At 44.5% G+C, this 24,567-nt stretch overlaps 1 protein-coding gene across 6 annotated transcripts in view; it reads right to left on the minus strand.

Annotated features, from left to right (window-relative positions):
• PPP2R1B (protein phosphatase 2 scaffold subunit Abeta) overlaps positions 1-19,611 on the minus strand; it is a 57,429-nt gene extending 37,818 nt beyond the window's left edge. For 4 of the 6 annotated variants that reach the window (XM_089333719.1, XM_089333730.1, XM_002708458.6 and 1 more), the window contains exons 1-11: positions 19,449-19,611; positions 18,595-18,685; positions 18,082-18,182; positions 12,882-13,114; positions 12,416-12,563; positions 7,432-7,587; positions 6,442-6,556; positions 5,969-6,039; positions 5,491-5,625; positions 4,552-4,725; positions 1,526-1,586 (exon numbers count right to left, since the gene is read on the minus strand). In XM_089333719.1, the coding sequence (XP_089189845.1) occupies positions 1,526-1,586; positions 4,552-4,725; positions 5,491-5,625; positions 5,969-6,039; positions 6,442-6,556; positions 7,432-7,587; positions 12,416-12,563; positions 12,882-13,114; positions 18,082-18,182; positions 18,595-18,685; positions 19,449-19,562 (1,399 nt within the window). In that variant the 5' untranslated portion in view covers positions 19,563-19,611. Of the gene's footprint in view, positions 1-1,525; positions 3,423-3,775; positions 4,726-5,490; positions 5,626-5,968; positions 6,040-6,441; positions 6,557-7,431; positions 7,588-12,415; positions 12,564-12,881; positions 13,115-18,081; positions 18,183-18,594; positions 18,686-19,448 lie in introns of all 6 variants that reach the window. The other 2 variants (XR_016234525.1, XM_008261557.5) reach the window with 2 other exon arrangements.
• Between the last annotated feature and the right edge of the window lie 4,956 nt (positions 19,612-24,567).

The raw sequence follows: 24,567 nt of genomic DNA on the forward strand, positions 1-24,567 counted from the left end.
GTCACCTCAAAGAAGTCAAATAACTTTCTTCCCACCTATGCCTTTCAGCTGATTCAAATCTCTGTCAACCCAGTCTATAGTTGCTGAAGACACAAATGACAGCAAACTGAACTGGGACAAAGAAGGAGCAAGTACACGTATAAAGGGAATAGTCTCTGGGGCCAGTGCTGTGGTATAGCAGGTAAAGCCACCACCTACAGTGCCGGCATCCCATATAGTTGCAAGTTTGAGTCCTGGCTGCTCCACTTCTGATCCAGCTCTCTGCTCTGGCCTGGGAAAGCAGTGGAAGATGGCCCAAGTGCTTGGGCTCCTGCACCCATGTGGGAAGGCGGCTCCTAGCTCCTGGCTTTGGATCGGCACAACTCCAGCCTTTGCAGCCAATTGGGGAGTGAACCAGAAGATGGAAGACCTCTCTATCTTTCTCTCTCTGCCTCTCCTCTCTCTGTGTGATTTTGACTTTCAAATAAATAAATATTTTTTTAAAAAAGGAATAGTCTGAAGATAACAGAACAAAATGAGTAAGAAATACAACAAAGAAATGGTTTAATGGAAAAAATATAATTTGAAACTGAAAAAAGAAAGTAAAACAAGAACAAAGAAAGCAAAAAAAACTGGTAGAAACACAAAATGTCAAATTTGTATTCTGAGGAAGCTAACTGGACTTCAACATTTCTTTCTTTCTTTCTTTCTTTTTTTTTTTTTTTTTTTTTTTTTGACAGGCAGAGTGGACAGTGAGAGAGAGAGACAGAGAGAAAGGTCTTCCTTTTGCCATTGGTTCACCCTCCAATGGCCACCTCGGCTGGTGCACGCGCTGATCCAATGGCAGGAGCCAGGTACTTATCCTGCTCTCCCATGGGGTGCAAGGCCCAAGTACCTGGGCCATCCTCCACTGCACTCCCTGGCCACAGCAGAGAGCTGGCCTGGAAGAGGGGCAACCGGGACAGAATCCGGCGCCCCGACCGGGACTAGAACCCAGTGTGCCGGCGCCGCAAGGTGGAGGATTAGCCTATTGAGCTGCGGCGCCGGCAACATTTCATTTTTTTAAAAGATTTATTTATTTGAAAGTCAGAGTTACAGAGAAGGAGACGGAGACAGAGATCTTCCATCCACTGGTTCACTCCCCAGATAGCTACAATGGCCAGAGCTGCACCAAGACAAAGCCAGTAGCCAGGAGCATTATCCAGGTCTCCCATGTGTGTGGCAGGGGCCCTAACATTTGGGCCTTCTTCTGCTGTTTTTCCCAGGCAATTAGGAAGGAGCTGGATCAGAAATGGAGCGGCTGGGACAGGAAACAGCACCTATAAGGGATGCTGGCATTGCAGGTGGAGTTTTTACCTGCTGCTATAGCACAATGCCAGCTCCAGTTAATTGGACTTTAATCAAAGCCTTTCCTCTTCCCTATAGTGTTAAGGCAAAATATCTGGCCACAATGGGATTCCTTTCAAATGCTACTATATAAACATCATGAGACATATGCAACAACATGGACTTTTCATAATAATCTGTTTTTAACTTATGTACTCACCGTGGTCCACAAGCCAGGCCATACACAAAGAATTCAGCTTTTCATCAAAGAATTCCACACCCTGTAGACACAGAAGATTTCATTAATATACATCTCCAATGTTTAGACATCAAGATCCCCTATAATTTCACTAAGGTTACCTTAAGCTAAGAATCACTGTTTCCAAATAAGCTGAATTCACAAAACAGCCAGAAAAAGAGTATCATGAGATTTATAAACTATAAATCTTTGTCAATGGATAGAAACCATCAACAAAGAAAAGCCTGAATGAGATGCCATGGGCCCTGTTAAGCAGGAGAGAACAGGGTGGCCAGCAGCCAGATGCAACACTGAAGCAGAGCAGGAAGAGGTTGTGTGGCTAATTGACCAAGCAAAATCTAGATTAGATACAAAGATGGATCTCCCAGGAAAACATCTGTTAACGATATTAGTAATTCTCAATTGTCTTCCTTTTTGGTCAATATCATAACAAAGCTTTAAGGATGAAGCAACTGCCATCAAGCACACACATCTGCAACTAAGCAGAGTACTGCTGGCAGTGAGAGCACACGCTGGAGGGAGAACAAAGTAGGCACAAGAGTACAGGGCAAGTAGCCCAGAGCAGGGTCACTGGCGCAACCAGCCCAGCTCTGCCAATCCTGCTCCTCCTTGGCATAGGCTGGGGATGAGTTCCAGTTGAGTCACACAGACCTCTTGCCCTGAGACTTCTGTCCCACCTGGGTGAATGCTGTGACATGTACTCTTCTGGCACCTCCTTCTGAGGTCTATGTGTTTTCAATCTTCTGATTCTTTCAATTTTAAGATGTGCCTGACCAGTGATTTTCTTAAATTATTTATTTACTTATTTAAGAAGAGACAGAGAGGAGCTAGTACTGTGGTGTAGTGGGTAAAGCCACCGCCTGCAGTGCCGGCATCCCATGTGGGTGCCAGTTAGAGTGCCGGCTGCTCCACTTCCGATCCAGCTCTCTGCTGTGGCCTGGGAAAGCAGTGGAAGATGGCCCAAGTGCTTGAGCCCCTGCACACGCCTGGGGGACCTGGACAAGATTCCTGGCTTCAGATCAGCACAGCTCCAGCCACTGCGGCCATCTAGGGAGTGAACCAGCAGATGTTAAGACCTCTTCTCTCTGCCTCAATAAAAGCTCTGCCTTTCAAATAAATAAGTAAATCTTCAAAATTCACTCTCCCTTCTAACAGTTGTTTCTATGCCAAAGAATTGATTCATGACTGTCACCAATGAAGAACAAAAATGACCCTTAGCACTGAGATTGACAGAGGAAAGGGTGACAGGATGATTACACCTCACCTTATCAGGTGATAATCTTTGGCATCCATTTGGAAGAATTTGGAATCCATTTTCAATTATATGCAAGGCCAGACTCCACAAGATACATCACAAATTGAATATACCAAAACTAGCGCCACGAATTCAGTGGTCCCCCCTCCTCCCCCACAAAAAACCCATATGCTATGCTATGATCTAAAAAGAATGGAAGTGAGAGTGGGACAGGGGAAACAAACTAGCAATGTAGTATGAATTTCCTCAAAAACCATTCAGGGAGGTACTTTTTCAATCAACAAATGTTAACTGCCCGATTACTGATAGGTAGTAGGGTAGAGACTCAAATAAAACAATGAATACAGTCCCTACCATAGGAAAGATCATTCTCTCTCTCTCTCTCCAACTATACTGTAATAGTTATAATATACTGTAATAAGTGCTACCACTAGGGCTACCACTGTATCTGATTCTAGGGCACCTACTGAGAAAGAAAGGATGAGCCTATACTTCTCAGCTATGAAATTCTGACTAATGAGACATCAATCAGAGTGCATCTAATCATGAAACTCAAAGAGTAACAGATAATGGGGGCTTTGCTAAAATACTAGCATTACAAGCCTCTTCTTTTCTTTTTTTTTTTGGACAGGCAGAGTGGACAGTGAGAGAGAGAGACAGAGAGAGAAAGGTCTTCCTTTTGCCGTTGGTTCACCCTCCAATGGCCGCCGCTGCAGCCGGCGCACCGCGCTGATCCTGGCAGGAGCCAGGAGCCAGGTGCTTTTCCTGGTCTCCCATGGGGTGCAGGGCCCAAGCACCTGGGCCATCCTCCACTGCACTCCCTGGCCATAGCAGAGAGCTGGCCTGGAAGAGGGGCAACCGGGACAGAATCCGGCGCCCCAACCGGGACTAGAACCTGGTGTGCCGGCGCCGCAAGGTGGAGGATTAGCCTATTGAGCCACGGCGCCGGCACAAGCCTCTTCTTTTCTACATGATGATTCCTCAACTCCTTTTAAAGAGGATGTAGGAAAAGGTATATCTAGGAACATTTTGCTTAGAATACAGCCAAAGAGGGAAGCTGCCTTGAACAAAAATTAAAGTTGATTTATCCTGAAACCATAACTCCCTTTTATTCTAAATTAAATATTTCTTAGATCAGAGATTCTAAATATTGCAAAATCTACACTATGTACACTAAAACTGATTATCTTCTATGGCTTTGGTTTGAGGTGGTAGTGAGATGAGATGTGTTTCCATGATACCTTTTTAGAAGTTAACACTGTGCTGTGGCATGGCAGTTAAGCCATGGTTTGGGATGCCCACACCCCATAGCAGAGTGCTAATTTAAGTCCCAGTTACTCTGCAAGTACTTCCAATCCAGCTTCCTGCTAATACACACCCTGGGAGGCAGCAGTTGATAGCCCAAATACTTGGCTTCCTGACACCCACATGGGAGACCTGGATGGAGATCTTGGCCCAGGCTAGCCCAGGCAGGCATTTGAGGAGTGAACCAACAGATGTAAGATCTCTCTTTATCTCTTTGTCACTCTGTCTTTCAAATAAATAAATAAATCTTTAAAAAAAATATTAACACACTATTGATAACAAAACCATCCAACAGGCATCAAACAGGGATCATACTTTCATGCATCTAAATGAACATACCCACATAGGCTACTTGTGCCTCCTACGTGCCATGGTAAATCTCCGCTATTTGAGGCTACCTTTCAGTTCATGGTGCAAACCTACTCACCAGCTGGCCAGCCAACAGCGGCATATACTCAATGATGGCCAGCCGGACCCTCCACTTGGCATCTTCAGCCAGTTCCACTATGGCAGGAAGGAGAGACTGTGAGAGCTGACGGATTCCAATCACTTCATTGACACAATCCAAATTGGAGATAATATTCAAACGAACTTCAGGGCACTGCAAAGACATACGCCCCCAAAGGCCACATGTGAAAATCAAGTCCTCTGCCGGATATTCTCTGATCACATAAAGGGAAAACTGCTAAGGAAATTTTAAATTTAAAATTACAAAGTAGGGACTCAGGTTAAAAAATGTAGTCTTAAAATCTTAATACTGATAATTCAAGTCATATCAACCTAATTGATCTTATCAACAACTTCCAGGGAAAGGTCTGTAGGACAGTGAAGAATATAGGCTCTGGAACTAAATCACATGTACTCAACTCCCAGATCTACCATTGCTGAGACTTACCTCTGGATGCCTCAGCTTCCTCACTGTAAAGTGGGAATAATAATAAGCACTATCTCACAAGATTGTTGTTGAATATAACATGTAACAAAATATGCAAAGCACTTGGGATCATGCCTGACACATATTACTGAATAAATGTTCACTATCATAATGTTTGATACAATAAACAAATTATTTTCAACAAACCTATCAGCTTTAAAGAGAGGGAACCAGTGAATACAAAGCTAAAATCAGGCAGAGTAGATAGACACACATTTTGAGATTTGTTTCAATGGGTCCTTGTGCCATTGTCTAGGGAACCTGTAACCCTATTCCCAAACACAAGCATTGTCCACTAGTTCAAAGTTAAGTTACTTTACATTTTAGATTTTTCTAAAATTTTCCATGTTTTAGGTCCTATTTTAGTGAAATCCAAAATCAAAATCCAATCAAATCACTAACAAAGGCAACAGAATTTACAGCCAGACTCACCTCATCCTTTAACTGAGCTAAAAAAAGAGGTAGAAGATGTTCAATGGTATTTTCTTTGCCCAAAATGGTAGACAATCCCATAATTACAGAAGCTAGAGCCGATTTGACATGCTGATTGCTATCAGATACTAGTTCCTAAAATAAAAATAAAATTAAAAGCCTTTATTTTTTGCAAGACAACATAAATTCCCATACCACCTCCGAATGTATTCTGATATTCATTGGCCGAGCACGTTCCTTCAGCCCATCTGTTGGGTTAATATAAACCTGTGCACTAAAGAACATTTTACAATTATGACAGGCACAAAAAATGATAATAATGTCACACACGAATATTTATCTCCCCCTCTTTCACCTCTTGACCACCTTTGAATTACAAGGGCCTTAAGGTAAAACAAAACAAAAATTGAGGTAATAGAGGTAATATGTACCTTCATACAGGGCACCGTGAGACAAAGTAAACTTTACTTAGGTTTACCTTTATGTAGGGCAGAATTTGATTCATAATTATGGTCTCTCTGCTTTCAATGGGCAAGTTCTCACAAAGTTCTAAAAGAGATAAATGGAAAAGATAATGCTTTCACAGAGCCATTTACATACAAGGAGCCACATAAGGAAAGCTAACCAGGTTTATCAACAGTTGTTTAAGCAAGCAAGATCTAAGTGTGGAAATGGCTCTTATTCTAAATGCACTTTTTTGACAATCTTTATGGCACTGAGTATCACCCCAACCCAACCGGCAAAGTTTTTGTACAGAAATAATATAAAATGGTTGTGTGGTTTTTAATATAAAGGGAAAGGTTTATAGGACAATGACATTTCCACATTCTGAAATCATCTCTATTAATCTGAAAAACACATTCTAGAACAAAAAGCTTGCAAAAATCACAGACACAGAAAAATGCAGCAAAGTGAATGACACATATTGCAACACAAATTGAACTCTTCAACCTTTTACTTTGTGGGCAGCAGCTGCTCGGACTTCAGCTTCACAGTCTTTAAGTAGGTTCTGAAAGGCGGGGATGAGGTCATGTAGTGTGATTTTTGGACCCACAGCTTTCTGGAGCTATAAAAGAATTTGTACAGGTTTTGAGGTTTTGTTTGTTTGTTTTTTAAGATTTATTTATTCAAGAGGCAGTGTTACAGAGAGAGGGACAGACAGAGAGAGAGGTCTTCCATTCACTGATCACTGCCCAAACGGCAGCAACAGCCAGAGCTGGGCTGATCCAGCCAGGAAATTCCTCCAGGTCTCCAATGTGGGTGCAGGGGCCCAGCACTCAGGCGATCTTCCTCTGCTTTCCCAGGCATAGGCAGAGAACTGGATCAGAAGAGGAGCAGCTGGGATATGAACCAGCGCCCATATGGGATGCCGGTGCTGCAGGCAAAGACTTAGCCTAAGCTGGCACCGCAGCTCACTAGGCTAATCCTCCGCCTTGCGGCGCCGGCACACTGGGTTCTAGTCCCGGTCGGGGCGCCGGATTCTGTCCGGTTGCCCCTCTTCCAGGCCAGCTCTCTGCTGTGGCCTGGGAGGGCAGTGGAGGATGGCCCAAGTGCTTGGGCCCTGCACCCCATGGGAGAGCAGGATAAGTACCTGGCTCCTGCCATCGGATCAGTGCGGTGCGCCGGCCACAGCGCGCTGGCCGCGGTGACCATTGGAGGGTGAACCAATGGTAAAGGAAGACCTTTCTCTCTCTCTCTCTCTCTCACTGTCCACTCTGCCTGTCAAAAAAAAAAAAAAAAAAAAAGACTACAATACCACAGCACTGGCTCCTGGATTTTAAGCTTTTAATATACACCAACAAAACAAGAACTGAACAGAATAGTGCAATCTTCCAGTATACTATTTTTGCCACATTCTCCTCTTAAATTTCAAGTACAACAGAAAATCTGTAGGCTTTTTACTTTCTTTAGTACTTAAAAGTGCCAGTGGAACTGGTTTACCTCTGAAAATTTGTCAGCTACCATATAACGAACACGCCAAGATTTATCTTCTGCTGCTTGTCGAAGTGTAGGCATCACCATGGACTCCAGGTCATCCTGAGATAGTAATTGGGCAATACTGACACAAGCTTCCACAGCGAGGAGGCGCACAGAATCCTAAAACAACAAAATTTGTCTGTTAGACAATTTCCACTCACAGTCATGGCCCATTGTGTGTGGTGTGGGGAAATACTGCTGTGGGTGTTATTTTAAAAAGAAAAACAACAATCACACCATATGTGATTGCATGTCTTTGTGTCTTGAAATAGCTGAATAGCTGCTCCCTTTGCCTAGTAATACGTGAAAGCCATAAACACAGCTACGATTTGATTCTATGGGAATATAATTACCTTGGCTAGAGTGCAGAGTTTTCGTTAATGAAAAAGTAAATATTTAAGTAAAAAGAAAGAACATTTTAACGATGTCTTCAGAGCCCAACTCTAATAGCAAGGTGAGAGATAAAACTAAAAATTACAACTGTACAAGTAATTTATAACAGACTAAAGAGTAAGAGTAAGGGTATGAGAAGTCATTTAGGAACAGAACTGCCAAATATTCAGTTTGGGGGGCCAGTTAAGCTGCCACCTGAGATGCCACATCCTATATTGGAGTGCTTGTTCAAGTTCCAGATGCTCCACTTCCAGTACAGTTCCCTGTTAATGCACCTGGGAAAGCAGAAGTTGGCCCTGCTACCCACATTGAAAACAGGAATGGTGTTCCTTGCTCCTGGTTTCAGCCTAGCCCAGCCCTGGCTGTTGCAGCCATATGGGGAGTTAACTAGCACATGGAAGATCTCCTTCTCTCTCCCTCTATTGCTCCTCAATTCAAATAAAATAATCTAAAAAAAAAAAAAAAAAAATCACTGGTATTTAACAAAAAAAAGCATAGTAATTTTTTGAAGATTTATTTATTTGAAAGGCAGAGTTACAGAGAAAGAAGATGAGACAGAAAGATCTTCCATCCGCTGGTTCATCCCACAAATGGCTACAACAGCCAGAGCTGGGTCAGCCTGAAGCCAGTAAGACCCAAGTAAAAGCCAGTCCGAGTCTTGGCTGCTCCACTTCCAATCCAGCTCCCTTCAAATGTGCCTGCAAAAATAGCAGAAGATGGCCCAAGTGCTTGGGTCCCTGCAACCACATGGAAGACCTGGAAGAAGTTCCCGGCTCCTGGCTTCGGGCTAGCCAGACCTGGCCATTGTAGCTACTTGGGGAGTGAGTGAAGACTTCTCTTTCTCTGCCTCTCCCTCTCTGCAATTCTACCTTTCAAATAAATAAATAAATCTTAAAAAAAAAAAAAGTCCTAGCATATCCTATAAAAATGTGCCAATATTGCATGTTAATCTACAATTTTAAAAATGAACAATTTTTTTAAAGAGGGGCATAGACTCTTTTTTTCTTTTTTGACAAGCAGAGTGGACAGTGAGAGAGAGAGACAGAGAGAAAGGTCTTCCTTTGCCGTTGGTTCACCCTCCAATGGCCGCCGCGGCTGGCGCACCGCGCTGATCCGATGGCAGGAGCCAGGTGCTTATCCTGGTCTCCCATGGGGTGCAGGGCCCAAGAACTTGGGCCATCCTCCACTGCACTTCCCTGGCCACAGCAGAGGGCTGGCCTGGAAGAGGGGCAACTGGCACAGAATCCGGCGCCCCGACCAGGGCTAGAACCTGGTGTGCTGGCGCCGCAAGGCGGAGGATTAGCCTATTGAGCCACGGCGCCGGCCAACATTTTTCTTTTGTTTCTGAGTTTATGTCACCTCTTCAGAGTCCAGTCTCAAAGAATATCCTCTAACCACGCCCTATTACATCATCTTATTTTAACAGTATTTGTTCCTGATATTTATTTATGTTTACAATTTGCTTTTCTCCATTAACATGTAAAACACCATGAGGGCAGGTCCTAGTAAGACTCATTTAAATCGCATCCCAGCACTGGAACAGTGCCTGATATACACACACACTCAGTCAATATTTTTCCGTGAATAAATAAGCCAAGGGCAGCTCTTCTATCAGTGCTCAGAGAGGACATATGTATGCATACACTATAACAAAGCACTCAGTATTTTTCTGAATATCAACTGATGCCAATAGCACACCCCCATCATCTGCTGAAGTAGTCTTACCACCAAAAAAATAACCCCAAATCTCCTTAAACTTGGAGTGAGGCAAACATTGGCCAAATCCAGGACCCAGACAAGTTTTGTTGAAACACTGCTAAATCCATTAGTGAATACACTGCCAATGGACCTCTGCACACTATATGACAGCAGAGCTGAGTTGCTACAGCAAAGACTCTGGCCTATAAACCATAAAAGAGTTCTTATCTGGGCCTTCAAAAACAAGCTCTAAATGCAACTACCATTTTACATGAAGTATAGAAGACAAAAGAAAACACCAAATTATACCATGGAAATACAATCAACAAAATCCAATTACAGATTTTAAACCTGTGCTATCCAATGTGGTAACCACTAACCACATGCCGCTTCTGAGTACTTGACATGTGACTAGTGTAACCTGTTTGAAAGGTAAGATTTTACAAATTTGGGGTTAAATATATTATCAGTTTCACTGTTTCTTTTTACATCTAACAATACGGCTAATAGAGTAGGCATTTAGCCTTGCACTTAAGGTGCCCACATCCCACATTAGAGTACCTGGGTTCAACTCTCAGCTTTAAGCTCCTGACTTCAGGTTCCTAGTAATGCAGACCTTGGGAGACAATGGTAATAGCTCAAATAACTGGGCTTCCGTCACCACGTGGGAGACCTGGATTTGAATTCCTGGCTTTTGGCTCCAGTCTGGCCACTCTCAACTGTTGTGGGCATTCAGCAAGCTCTCTCTCAAATAAATAAAAATTAAAAAAAAAAAAAAAAAAAAGATTTGGACAGTCAGAGCTTCTGGGGTGGTGGATGTCAAAGTGTTATCTCCTTTCACAGAGTCTACTTACGAGACAGTGTTATAATAATTCATTATGTTGAAGTTACTTTGTACCATATTCTGCTTGATTAAAAAATCATTTTGAAAGTAATTTTTAGATTTAGAACTAGAAAATGAGACTCATCAATGTGTGTCCTGAAGTTCTTAGTCTTGCACACAAGAAGTGAGGCTAGCACACACACGAAGCAATTAAAAACCCAGAGGAACTCTGGCGCCTTCTAAGCACTACCACAGAGCGGCAGCAGGTTAGCTATGATGGGCATGAACTCTGAAACCAGACTGCCTAGATTGAAATCCTGACTCCACCAATAACTGTGCAATCTTGAGCAAATTACTACAGTTTCTGTGCCTATTTCCTAATATGTAAAATGGGGCGGCTTCCATTATGCAAAAAACATTTAAAACAGAGGCCGAGAAATATTAAGATTTCATTTAAGGGGCCGGCACAATGGCACAGTGGGTTAATGCACTGACCTGAAGCGCCAGCATCCTATATGGGCACCGGTTCTAGTCCTGGCTTCTCCGCTTCCGATCCAACTCTCTGCTGTGGCCTGAGAAAGCTGTAGAAAATGGCCCAAGTCTTTGGGCCCCTGCACCCATGTGGGAGACCCGGAAGAAGCTCCTGGCTCCGAATCAGCACAACTCCAGCCATTGTGGCCATCTGGGAAGTGAGACATCTGGAGTGTGAACCAGCGGATGGAAGATCTCTCTCCCTCTCTCTCTCTGCCTCTCCTCTCTCTGTGTAACTCTGACTTTCAAATAAATAAATAAATCTTAAAAAAAAAAAAAAAAAAAGACTTCATTTAGGGAGCCGGCGCTGTGGCACAGTAGGCTAAGCCTCCCACTGTGGCACCAACATCCATATGGACACCAGTTCGTGTCCTAGCTGCTCCTCTTCCAATCCAACTCTTGCTATGGTCTAGAAAAGCAGTGGGAGATGGCCCAAGTGCTCAGGCCCCTGCACCTGTGTGGGAGACCTGGAAGAAGCTCCTGGCTCCTGGCTTCAGAATGGCTCATCTCTGGCCATTGTAGCCATTTGGGGAGTGAACCAGCAGATGGAAGACCTTTCTCTTTGTCTCTATCCCTCTCTCTGTAACTCTCTCAAATAAATAAATAAAATCTTTTTAAAAAGTCTTCATTTAGGCACCTGCTACTTTTATTATTTCTACACCAAAGAGAGCTAGATCTTTGGGTTTAAAATTGCTACCAGGGGAGAAGTGTTGTGACCTAGTTCACTTAGTGACCTTAAGTTCACTTAACCATATCCCATGGGGGACACCCACATCCCATATCTGAGTACCAGTTCAAGTCCCAGTCCTTTGCTTTTAATCCAGCTTCCTGCTAACGCAGCCTGGGAAGCAGCAGATAATGACTCAAGTGCTTAGGCCCTTGCACCCACAAGGCAGAGGAGTATGAAGTTCTGGGCTTCTGGCTTCAGCCTGGCCCAGAACTAGCTGTTGCAGCCACTTGGAGAGTAAACCAGCAAATGGAAGATCTCTCTCTCTCTCACTCTTTTTCTCTGTGTCATTCTACCTTTTAAGTAGATGAAAATAAACATTAAGAAATATCAGTGCACATTTAAATAATAAAATTGTTATTATGAGACGTAACCATCTACTAGCACAAAGAAGGCAGAGCAAACAGCTTTCTTAACATATTCAATTCCTAGTTATATAAAACTCAAAAATTCTGGGTAACATTGCTTCTCAACGTTACAGCAAAGCCTGAAACTTCCCAACATGTGTCATCTCAATGAAGCTTGGGCCTTTCCTTTTCATTATGGCTCTCATTTCCTCCTCTTAGACCCCATTTTAATAGCCACTAACAAAAGAGAAAAATCATGGTTTGGTTAAGAAACATACCTAGTACACCGAGCCAAGTATTATACTTCACCAGGCTAGAATTAAGTATTAGTTTGCAAAAGCGATCCCAATGTGAGAACCAAAATTCCCCAAAGAAATTCTCACAATGTCAGAGGACAGAAGCATATGCATGTCTTTAATACTAATTTACCTGTTCATCTGAAGCTAGAGTAGTAAACAATGGAACAATTTCACTTTTCACACTGTCTAATTCCAAAACCTTCGCAAATTCACCCAATTTGGAAGCAGCAGCACGTCGTACCATTGGGGTGTCATCTGAGCACAAGGAACGGAAATGCCTGCAGCACAAAAAAAAGGAAGGTATTTCCTGTCAAATACCACCAATTAAATATGACCCAACACAGACAGACAGACATGTGAAAGGTTTTCTATCGTAAACACCAGCGATTAGGCTTCTCCTCCTGGAAGTAACAAGATCAAAATACTGCTATAGCCCACTGGATGATAATGATGCCCTCAATCCTACTATCCTGGTACCTGCCATTCGCTGTTAACAGGATAGTGCGTTAACTGTCAGGTCTGAGTTCCCAATAACCCCAAATATTTAACAACCACCACCACCAAAAAAAAAAAAAAAACAAAACCCCATATCTTACTGTCTAATCTCTGCCTTGATAGCATGTGAAGCCCTGGGATAGCAAACGCTGAACAAACCACACGCAGACGTGCGAGAGGTGAACCAGTCCCCACTTGCTAGGCGTTTCACCAGAGGAACAAAATGAGCTTCCAGAGCAACAGGAGTGTGCTCTTGGGAGATCTGCCTCAGGGACTCCACAGCCTTGTCACGCACAACAGTCTCTTCCACAGTTGCCAGACTTTCCAACGGAGGCTGAAGAGATCAGAAAGGAAAACCAGAAGAAACTTAGCGAATCAGATGTGACACAGATTACTGCCTTTGAAAGTGGGGGATGTGGCACATGTACCCAGAATGTTAGCTACATCATACCAAATGGTTACTTTCAGTTCACACAGTGATAGCATATGGTGTGGCCAACCTGAAGACACGACTTCTGTAGAAAAGCCAAGATCTCATGTCCCAGATGGCAATTCCCAGATGGTGTCTACAAATGACACAGTGGAACTGACTTGACACAGTATTAATATTATTGTGAGCTGAATCACTACATTTAAAAAATATGTAGCCAAACTCAGAGAGGATCCTGTGAATTCCTTAAGGGTAAGCACAAACATATGACCAACACTAGGCATCACAATTACATGTGACATCTTGTCCAATCACTGAGTAAGATCACAGCCTTTTGAGCTCTATACCATTCTCAGAGGTGCAAGCAACCCTCAGCCACTAGCTCCACAGCACCAATTTACCCAACCTATAAAAGGCAAATACTTCACTTTTTTCAGAATACACTCAGGATCTTTTCCTGAGTTATCAAGCAAGAGATACTGACAGACAATCAAGTGAAGAGTACAGAGATGGTAGGGAGATGTTGCATGCAGCTTTAGAAAGAAAAGAGACCTAAGAGGCTGATGATCTAGACTAGGATTAATAACTGAATATGACATGGCTCAGTGAAAAGTTCAATCAGGTTGGTTCTCTGCCTTTCTGGGTTTGCACTTTATCCAGGCAGATTCAGCAAATGCCAGGAGCTGCACATGTTAAAAAACAAAACCCACATGTAGAACAGGCCAGTAGAATCAAACAGAAAAATAAAGACTGCAAGAAAATGTGTCTAATATGCTTCAAAAATTGTTGATACATAGACAGTACTCAGCTTTCCTAGAGACAGAAATCCCATTGAAAAGATACTATCCTTAATTCATCTGAAAGGCAGAGACAGAAAAACAGAGAGATCTCATTCATTGGTTCATTCCCCAAATGCCCAAAGCTGGGTCAGGCCAAAGGCAGAAGCTGGGAACTCAATGTGGGTCTCCCACATGGGTGGCAGACAATCAACTGCTTGAGTCATCACCTGCAGCCTCTCACGGTGTGATTAGCAGGAATCTGAAACTACAAGCACTGCCAGGACTCCAACCCAGGCACTGCTGCTATGGGATGTGTGCATCCCAAGCAGAGGCTGAACTGTGACGCCAAATGCCCCAAATACTGTTTCTTACTTGCAAAGAGCCCTTTTACGATCTGTCCTCTGCCTATTTTGACCTCCTCTCATGCAGTACCACTGGATAATCTCTATCACTACTGCAGGGTAAGGCCAACCTCTTAAGAATCACAAATCGCCGGCGCCGTGGCTCAATAGGCTAATCCTCCACCTTGCGGCGCCGGCACACCGGGTTCTAGTCCCGGTTGGGGCGCCGGATTCTGTCCCGGTTGCCCTTCTTCCAGGCCAGCTCTCTGCTATGGCCAGGGAGTGCAGTGGAGGATGGCCCAGGTGCTTGGGCCCTGCACCCCATGGGAGACCAGGAAAAGCACCTGGCTCCTGGCTCCTGCCATCGGATCAGCGCGGTGCGCCGGCTGCAGCGGCGGCCATTGGAGGGTGAACCAACGGCAAAGGAAGACCTTTCTCTCTCTGTCTCTCTCTCTCACTGTCCACTCTGCCTGTCAAAAATAAAAAAAATAAATAAAAAAAAAAAGAACTTATCATCTTGTTAAGGGAAAACAAAAGCCAATATTGTGAATCATTTATAAAAAAAAAAAAAAAAAAAAGAATCACAAATCATCTCAATTTGAAATTGGCCACCTTGATGAGCACTCCTCCTACTCCACACCTCCAACACTTCATACTCCAGCAGCCTTGAACCCAACAAATTTTATGCTTCCAAGCCTCTGAAATTCATTCTTTCAGTAGATAATGTTGTATTCTACCACAGTGGATACAGAACACACCAGGTCCTTGCTCTAATGGAGGTTACATTTTAATGGAGGAAGACATCAATCCATCAAAACAGCAATTAGATGGTGATAAGCAGTCTGCAGAGAAACAGGCTAGGATAAAGTGAGAAGGGTGACTGGGAAGCTATTTCAAGATGGGTGGGCAGGGAAGGCCTCTCAGAGATAAGTGGAAGTTCGTATCTGAATGACAAAGTACCAGAAGAGCATGTCATTTGAGGAAATGCCTGGAACAAAGGTCTTCTTAAGGACAGAAGAAGCTTGGATCATTCAGAGAATATAAAGACCAACGTGACTAAGGAGGTTACCAAGACAAGCATGATGCAGAAGCCTCCAGAAGAGAGTGAGAAATGTCTCGGAAGCTCTAGTATGGAGTTTAGATTTTCTAAAAGCCCTGCCAAGGGGCAACCCATCTGCTGGGTGAAGAACAAACTGTTAAGAATGGGGTGGAAGGGAAGCGCTGAAAACAACCACAGCTGTTTCTCATCTTACCCAATAAACCCACATGAAGTTAGAAATGCATTTTAAATACACCTAACCTACCACACATCCCAGCTTAGCAGCACTGTACAATATGGGTTTGTTTTCCTTCATAATCACATGGCCATTTCCAGCACCACAAAGGAGTGTTGTGGCACACACTACCAGCCCGTGGAAATATCAATATTCAAAGTACAATTTCTGAACACATGCAGCTTTTGCACTATTCTAAACCCAAAAAACCGTAGTCGAACCAGCAGGGACATCTATAGTTAGAAAGCTAAGTTATTTAGAGAACAGACCAATAGTTTGGAATAGGGCATAAGAACAGGGATGGAGGCAAGGGCACGGATTAAAAATATATGGAGATTTCCAGGAGTTACTAAAGTGTTAGACGTGGGGGCTAACAGGGGAAAGAGAATTCAAGAATATCGTCCAGGGCACAGGTGGGGGAAGTCTAGGCCATGGGCCATATATAAGGCTTGGGAATCATTTGGTCTGGACTTCCAAGGAAACCACAAGAGGGACCTGAAATTCAATTCATCTATAGCAGGCTAATTTTTAAGCTGAGAATTTTGTATGGCCCGTGATTGATGTCATAAATATCCAAATGCCCTTGGCAGAAAAAAAGGTTCCCCACTCCTGTTCCAGAACCAAGCTGCTGCTTGAGACACCAGCATCCTGTATCACAATACCTGGGTTCAAATTCTAACTCCACTCTCATTTCTAGCTTCTGGCTAATGCACACCCTGGGAGGCAGCAGGTGATGGCTCAAGTACTTGGGTCCCTGCCAACCAGAAGGCAGACCTTGACTGAGTTTCTAGCTCCCAGCTTCAACCTAGTCCAGCCCTGGTTCTTGCAGGCACTTGGGGAGTGAATCAGCAGATGGAGATTCCTTTGTCTGCCTGTGTCTCTATCTTTGAAATAAAGAAAAATTATAAAATAAAAAATACCTTCTAGGTTTTGGCTTGTATAATTGGATAGATGTTGATACCATTTACTGAGATGGAACAACTAAATGAAAGGTACATTTTGAGGAGAAAACTAAGTTCTGTTTTAGGGCTGGTGCTGTGGCATACTACATAAAGTCAACAGCTGCAGTGCCAGCATCCCATATGGAATGCTGCTGCAATTCTGATCAAGCTCCCTATTAATGAGCCTGGGAAAGCAGTGGAAGATGGTCCAAGTCTTTGGGCCCCTGCACCCATGTCGGAGACCTGGAAGAAGCTCCTGGCTCCTGGCTTCGCATCAGCCCAGCTCCAGCCATTGCAATCATTTGGGGAGTGAACCAGCAGGTAGAAGATCTCTGTCTCTCTAAGTCTTTCTCTCTTCTATGTAACTCTGCCTTTCAAATAAATATATCTTAAAAAATTCAAACACCTGTTTGACATCTAAATAGGAACATTACAGAAAGATACACACTTTCAGTGATAACTAGGTACAGTATATATCTAAATCCATATCTGTCAACTTGTGGGGTTCCATAAAGTTCAGAAGTAGACAGAAAGAGTAAGCATCATAGACAGTAAAGTCCTGAAACATGTATCATATATCATATCTGTCTTGTCCAACTGTTGAAATCCTAGTCTTTTTAAGACTTATTTTATTTATTCAAAAGGTAGACAGAGATCGAGGTGGAGATCTAGATCTTACACCTGCTGGTTCACTCTCTCCCAATGGCTGGGGCTGGGTCAGGCAGAAGCCAGGAGCCTGGATCTCCCTCAGGGTCTTCGATGTGAGCAGCAGGGGTTCAAGTGCTTGGGCCATCATTCACTGCTTTGCCAGGCACACTAGCAAGGAGCTGGATGGGACTTGAAACAGCACTTGCTCATATGGGATCCTAGCTGATATCACAGCTGGTGGTTTAAACCACTGCACACGCTGCCCTACTCCCTTTTTAACCCAATCATTTCTTAAAACAGTTCAGACATCAACTGTTAAGAAGTCTCCCCTGATCACCTTAATTCTTTTCTCCTCTCTTATTTGGGTATCTTAAATGTGCTTATGTTTCCCCATTGAAGATTGTACCCTAATATTTGTGACCAAAAACAAAGATCTCATTACATTTGTTTGGCTTTCTTTGACATTAACATTGTAACTTACAATATGCCTCATATAGCAGGCCCTCAATAAATGTCAACTGACCAAAATCACAGTGTAAGTCAGAAGCAAAAGTTACACTATAAAGACAAAACATTGCTGGATGAAAAACAAGACTTCCAATTTTACTGGGGGGGAGGGGACCCATAAAAATAACCAAATCTTTTTTCTCTTTAAATTAGTAAGTCTATGGAGGCAGAAAAATAAAGAACTTCTATTCATAGAAAATAATAAGACAGGGTTGAATCCAAAGTGCTTACATTATATATTCTCTCAATGGCTAACACTATGAGCATCTATCCATAAAATGAGCTGCCTAAAATATACTGCTGTTATGCCTATCACCAAACAATGTATCATTTATACTGCAAAGGTTCTAGAAGGAGGGTAGGCAGCATAGAAATACTCACCAGCAGACAGTGGGCAAAGTCTGGACCTCCCACCAGGCCAGTGAAATTTCCCAACTGCTCAGCAAGAGCTAACAGTACCTCATCTTCATCATAAATTGTATCTGAAAAGGACAACAACCAGGTACTCACCAACAAGGTAACTGGCCAAGAGCTGGACACTCACATAAAACTAGCAATAGATTCAATATGTAAATAGTAAAAACATCCAGTCCCAATCCTAACAGTATTTTCTCCTCAATGAACAGTTTTCCTGGATCTGATTTACAGAATGAACTAGAAATTCATACCTTCATATCAGTGACTTCCCCATTAGCTAGACACAGTTAATGTTTGTATGTATCTGGCCACAACATTACCATATGTGTTGTTGAATTTCTTTTGCACAGAAAATACCAGCCTCAATTTGGTGCTTTTTGATACTGTGGACAACAAACTCTGAAAAACAGCCAAAGCTCTGAAAGCCATTGGTAAACGGAAATGTCCGTGCCTTTCTTGAAACACAGACTCACACACCTGTAAGGAATGGCAGCAGTTCGGTTCTTGTCCTTTCTACTCCAAGTGCTAGAGCAATTGTTGATAACTTCTTAATACTGTTGAGTCGGAGCTTTACAGGAGAAAATGGAAAGAACAGAATAAAAAAAATGATTGCAATGTAGACCAAAAGACAACAGGAGCAAACAGGTGAACTAACTAACAGGTCTAGAAATAAGGATAATCTTTCATTTACACTTTATTGGTAAGGAACAGTAATGTAACACAGCCTTATTAGCCAAACTCTCTACAAGGGCCCGAAGAGAAAGGAATGAAAGAAAATACTCAGCAAGCGGGACAATGTTAAAAAGCCAGAACTCCGGCAGCGACGAAGCAGGTGAGACGGCTGAATACAACCTACACCGAAGCAGACACACCGCCTCACTTAGGTTCCTCAGCCAGGCCACCCGCTTTCTACCCAACAGGCCCAGCCAGTTTCCAGGCCCAGGGGAAGAGGCTGGGCTGCACCTCAAAGGGCCCTCTGGCATCCTGCGACCCGCAGGCCGCCCAGCTCCCACGCGGCCCGGCCCTGCGCCCCTCCCGAGGGCTCGCACGCTGGGCCCGCAACGGGGCGCCCAGGCGGGAAGCCGGCTTTCCGACAACCGCCCGGGACGGTCGGAAGCCCGACGGAGGGGTGCTGGAGAGGCCCCGCGGTGGGCCGGGGCTCGGCGCCACAGCCCCTCGCGAGTCTTTCCAGCTTCCCCTTCGAGTTTCTGCTCCGCGTCCGGCTCTTTCAATCCCCCGGCCTCCCTCACAGCGGCTCCGGGCTTCCCCCTTCCCTACCCTGAGCGACGCCGGACCAACCCGCCACGGCTCCCCCGGCCCCAGTCCGGTACCTGCACGTCCTCGTTGCGGAGTTCGTCGATTAAAACCGCGATCGGATATAGCGAATCGTCTCCATCTCCGCCCGCAGCCCCCGGGCCGGTCCCGGGCCCCGCCGCGCCCGCCATGTTCTTTCTCCTCCGGATGGTCGCCGCCGCCAGCCCCCGCCCCGAGCCCCGCCCCGCGCCCGGGCCCCGCCCCGCGCCACGCCCCGAGCCCCGCCCCGCGCCCGGGCGGGCGGGGCTGAGGCCTCGGCGCGGGCTCCGCGGAGGTGGGAGCACCGAGCCTCTGCCCCGCCGGTGGAGGCTCCCGCCCGACCCCCATTGCAGGAGGCGGAGGTCCGAACTCCAGAAGAAAGGTGGGCTGTGAAAGCGAACGGAAGCCCAGTGTCCTTTCCTCAGCCGAAAGAAACAGGGGCAGGGATTCATCCTGCTCGTTGTGGTCTGAAGGAGCCAGGTACCTCCGTGAGCGATCAGTGTTGTGCTCTATTAGGACTCAGGCCGGCCAAAAAGGGTGTCCGAGGCCAGGAGGAAGAAGGTTTTAGCGCCTCCCCTGCCTTCATCCTGGCCCTGAGCCACTGGGTCTCCAGCCTTCATCTCTGCACTCAGGATCAAGCTTCCACAGAACCCCTCCACCTCTTCTTGAGCCTGCTCGCCAGAGTTGTATCTGGCTCCTACTCTGTAAGACAAATAACGCGGGCGGCGAGAGAAAATGAACAGTGCTGTCCAAACTCCCCAGTCAATATTTTTTCCACGCAAGCTGTTAAAAACATGCTGCTCTCTTGTTTTTATGTTTCTTTTCAGTTTGGTACTGGAATGGTGCCTTCTGTTGTATTTTCTTCCTCCCATTTTTTAGCTCTTTAGCATGCAAGAAGTACAACAATCAAGCAAAACTAGGACAAGCTCTAATCCTTGCAAACTGCGTGGAGTGGCTCCTGTGCTCCTTGCAAGACAGCCTGACGTGGCCTCCCCAGACCCGAGTGTCCTCAAAGGCGGCCCTGGGGGAACGTGGGGGTCTGGGAGTTTTTCCCTGCAGAAATTCAAGGGAAGGTTTTCATTTACCCGTGTTAGGGCAGCACAGAATACCTAGATGTCCTGTCCCTGCTTTTGACTGGAATTCAAGTAATAACTAAATAGGAGGACTACAAGCTCTGATATTTTTCTGTCTTATTAATAAATACGATTTTGAGCCGGCGCCGCGGCTCACTAGGCAAATCCTCCACCTTGCAGCGCCGGCACACCAGGTTCTAGTCCCGGTCGGGGTGCCGGATTCTGTCCCGGTTGCCCCTCTTCCAGGCCAGCTCTCTGCTGTGGCCAGGGAGTGCAGTGGAGGATGGCCCAGGTGCTTGGGCCCTGCACCCCATGGGAGACCAGGAAAAGCACCTGGCTCCCGGCTCCTGCCATCGGATCAGCGCGGTGCGCTGGCCGCAGCGCGCAGGCCGCGGCGGCCATTGGAGGGTGAACCAACGGCAAAGGGAGACCTTTCTCTTTGTCTCTCTCTCTCACTGTCCACTCTGCCTGTCAAAAAAAGAAAAAAGAAAAAAAAAGAAATGCGATTTTGGAGACAAATGTTGACTAAAAAAACACGGGATTCCCAAATGTAAACACAGTGAGTACAGCTTTTGATAGCAATGCAAGTGGGGACCAACAGACCTGAACAGTTTCCCTCAAATTAGGCCTGTGGATATATTCTCTATAGTTTTATTTTCATTTTGATTTTAGATTTGCATAAGTATATGCTGTAATATTTGGATAACTCACTTTATTTTTTTTTAAAGATTTCTTTATTTTTATTTGAAAGTCAGTTACACAAAGAGAGGAGAGTCAGAGAGAGAGAAAGAGAGAGGTCTTCCATCCAATGGCTCACTCCCCAATTGGCCACAAAGGCCAGAGCTGCGCCCATCCAAAGCCAGGAGCTTTTTCCGGGTCTCCCATGCGGGTGCAGGGGCCCAAGGACTTGGGCCATCTTCTACTGCTATTCCAGGCCATAGCAGAGAGTGGGATTGGGATCGGAAGTGGAGCAGCCGGGTCTTGAACCGGCGCCCATATGGGATGCTGGCACTTCAGGCCAGGGCTTTAACCCACTGCACCACAGCACCAGCCCCTGGATGACCCACTTTATAAATCACTACTGCTACATGATTTTAGTGCCTACATTTGCATGTGTGTTTCAGTGCTATCTTTATTGTTGTAGGATAATGAGAAGAGAGATGAATTTAAAAGGAAAACGATGCTTTCATGCACAAAATGAAAGCCAGATGATTCCACGGGACAGCTTTGCCTCTGTAGTTTCAACAGAGAAAAGTGGTGAGAAAATGAAGACATCATAGGTCACTCCATGGCACAGGCATGTGCAACTCAAAAGCTGAGCTGTCAACGGGCAGTACCACAGCCACAATAAAGGGATGGTTTTGTTTTAGCAAAATATAGCATTTAATTGTTTATAGCATAAATTGTTATAATATCATTAATTTGAATATGATTAGCTTTGTGGTTTCATTTGCATTTAATTTGTAAATCTGTTTTGGTTTTTTAGCTAAGAACTACAAATAAAATAACATCATATTCTGTAACATATTTGTGAATATAAGTAACATTGGAACAAAAATAGCTTAAATTGACTGAAAGTTTTCAGGATTTTTTTTTTTTTCCTTTTAAAGTAAATCCAGGGGGCTGGTGTTGTGGCTTAGCAGTAAAGCTGCCAACTGCAACGCTGGCCTCCCATATGGGTGCTGGTTTGTGTCCCGGCTCTTCCACTTCCAATCCAGCTCCCTGCTAATGACTTGGGAGAAAAGCAGTGGAGGATGACCCAAATGTTTGAGCTCCTGCCAACCACGTGAGAGACCCGGATGAAGCTCCTGGCTCTGGCGTGGCTCAGCCCTGGCTATTGCATCCCTCTAGGGTGTGAACTAGGGCATGGAAGATCTCTCTCTGTCTCACCCTCTGTGTAACTCTTTAAATAAATAAATAAAAACAAATCTTTTAAAAGAAAATAAAGTAAATCCATCCATAAGTAGTCCTACTCCAGTTTGAGGAGTAAAAGGCTAAAATGTTTTGGATGTAGTACCTTACCAGCTACAAAATCAGAAGGGGTTCCTATTGGCATGGAAAGATCTGTTTCTTTATATAAAAAGATTTCAAAAATTATAAAGGAAGTGGAGAGAAGCACATTAAGTCAGTTCCAAAATATTACCAGCTAGATATTAGTTTAAGGTTGGAAGAACCCCAATATGCTGACAAAAACTGGCACACTGATGCTAAACCATTTTGTTTAAAACTCAAAGATGCTTTGCTTACCCAAGCACAGTGAATTGGAGACCTACAGAATACCTATGATTAAATATGAAATCACAAGCTGAGAAAATAGGCCCCAGAAAATTACCTGGTTTGAGAGTCATCAATTCTGGACTTCAATTCCCACCTCTGTCTCTGACTCATTGTAGCATACCTCTCTCTGTGCCTCCATCCCACCCTCCACCCCCTCACCCCCAATAAAATGGAACTAGCCACTTCTGATTCCTGCTCTAGTTACAGTGATGCTGGGAAAATAAAACAGGTAATAAACACAGAGATGCTAATAAATCCTTCAATAAGGAAAGTGATTAAAACACTCCAGCAGAAAGAGGCTGTTTCAAAAACTGGGCCAAATACCATGGCAGTCTTTTTGGGAGTGTGGTCCACTGACCATCTGAATCATAAAAAGGACTGTTTAAAATGCAGATTCCTGGCCTTCATTATCCCACACCTACTAAATCACAGTCCCTAATAATGAAGCCATTTTACAGTGTCCCCAGTGATTCTAATGTGCACTGACATTTAAAGTCATTGATTTAAAAAGTTCATCTGGAAAAATAATTTCCATGTCAAGAAACAAGCATCTGCTCAAGTAGAATATCAAAAGTCTTTGGAGACCATCTCTATCCAGAAAAAGCAAGTGACAGCTACAATGAGCTGCTTATCAATACAAAATCCTGCCCCTATCAGCTGTGATTTTGCCAGGTTAAAAAGATGATCCCTCTTCTGCTAGATCTTTGGAAGTCAGCCAAGCACCACCACTAAGAGTACCGTGCCACTGAGCTATTTCCATAACATCCTCTTCTCTCTATTGCTCCCTCTGATCTCCTCCACTTCCCAGACTCACAACAAGAAACCAATGACCACGGAGCACCAGAAACAACAGCTCGCGTTAGCCTGAGGATTTAAGGCAGCCTGCAGGAAACAGTGTGACACGCTCGGTGCACAAGGACTGAGTTGTGACACCCACATACAGTTCACTCAATCCTGAGTCAAGCAAGGGAAGACAAGGTTAGACTTGCCCAGTTCCTATAAGACATGGATTATGAGGAAGCACACAGGCCGACAGAGTCCACAGTCATGGATTTGTGCTGACAGCAGCTCTCAATGTCAGTCCTGCAGGAGTCAGAATGATATTGTTATCATCCTCTCCAGTCCTCAGCTTCGTGTTTACCATCCTTGTGTCTTCTTTACAGCTGCAGAACTTTTAAGAATAGACACTCATCCAAATGCTGACCTGCTCAACAATCACCCCACTGGGAGAGAAGGCCAAGTGCAGGAGGCCTGATTTGATTCTCTGAGGGCAGACCCAGACTGTTGTCCCACTGAAAGGGCTGGTAAGAGAGTAATGGGTGACCCAGAGTTCATTCACAGAAAACTTGAGGCACACATGTGGTCCCTCAGTGTTGCAGGGAGATTGCTTGCAGGGCCCTTGTGCAAACCAAAATCCACCCATGCTCATGTCCCTCATATAAAATGACACAGTATTTACCTATCTGTATAGCCTACGCACATCCTCACACATACCTTGACTCACCTTCAGGTTACTTACAATACCTAATACAATGTAAATGCCATGCAAATAGTTGTTTATGTACTGCACTGTTTAGGGAATAAATTCAAGAAATAAAGTCTGTGCAAGTTTAGCTAGATGCAGTCTGTTGAGTGTGCAGATGCGGAACCTGTGAATACTGAAGGTCAAATGCATTCTTCAGCAAGGTGACTGTGGCAAACTGGTTGCCAGGTCTGCACTTAATCCATTGCAGTAGTAATGATCACCCTAGCATGAACGACATTGTAAACTTACACATATGCAAGGAGTATCATCCTTCTGTGGAAC

The sequence above is a fragment of the Oryctolagus cuniculus genome, chromosome 1 (genome assembly GCF_051225735.1).
Source record: "Oryctolagus cuniculus isolate XC-2025 breed Fujian yellow rabbit chromosome 1, ASM5122573v1, whole genome shotgun sequence".
Classification (NCBI taxonomy): Eukaryota; Metazoa; Chordata; class Mammalia; order Lagomorpha; family Leporidae; genus Oryctolagus; species Oryctolagus cuniculus.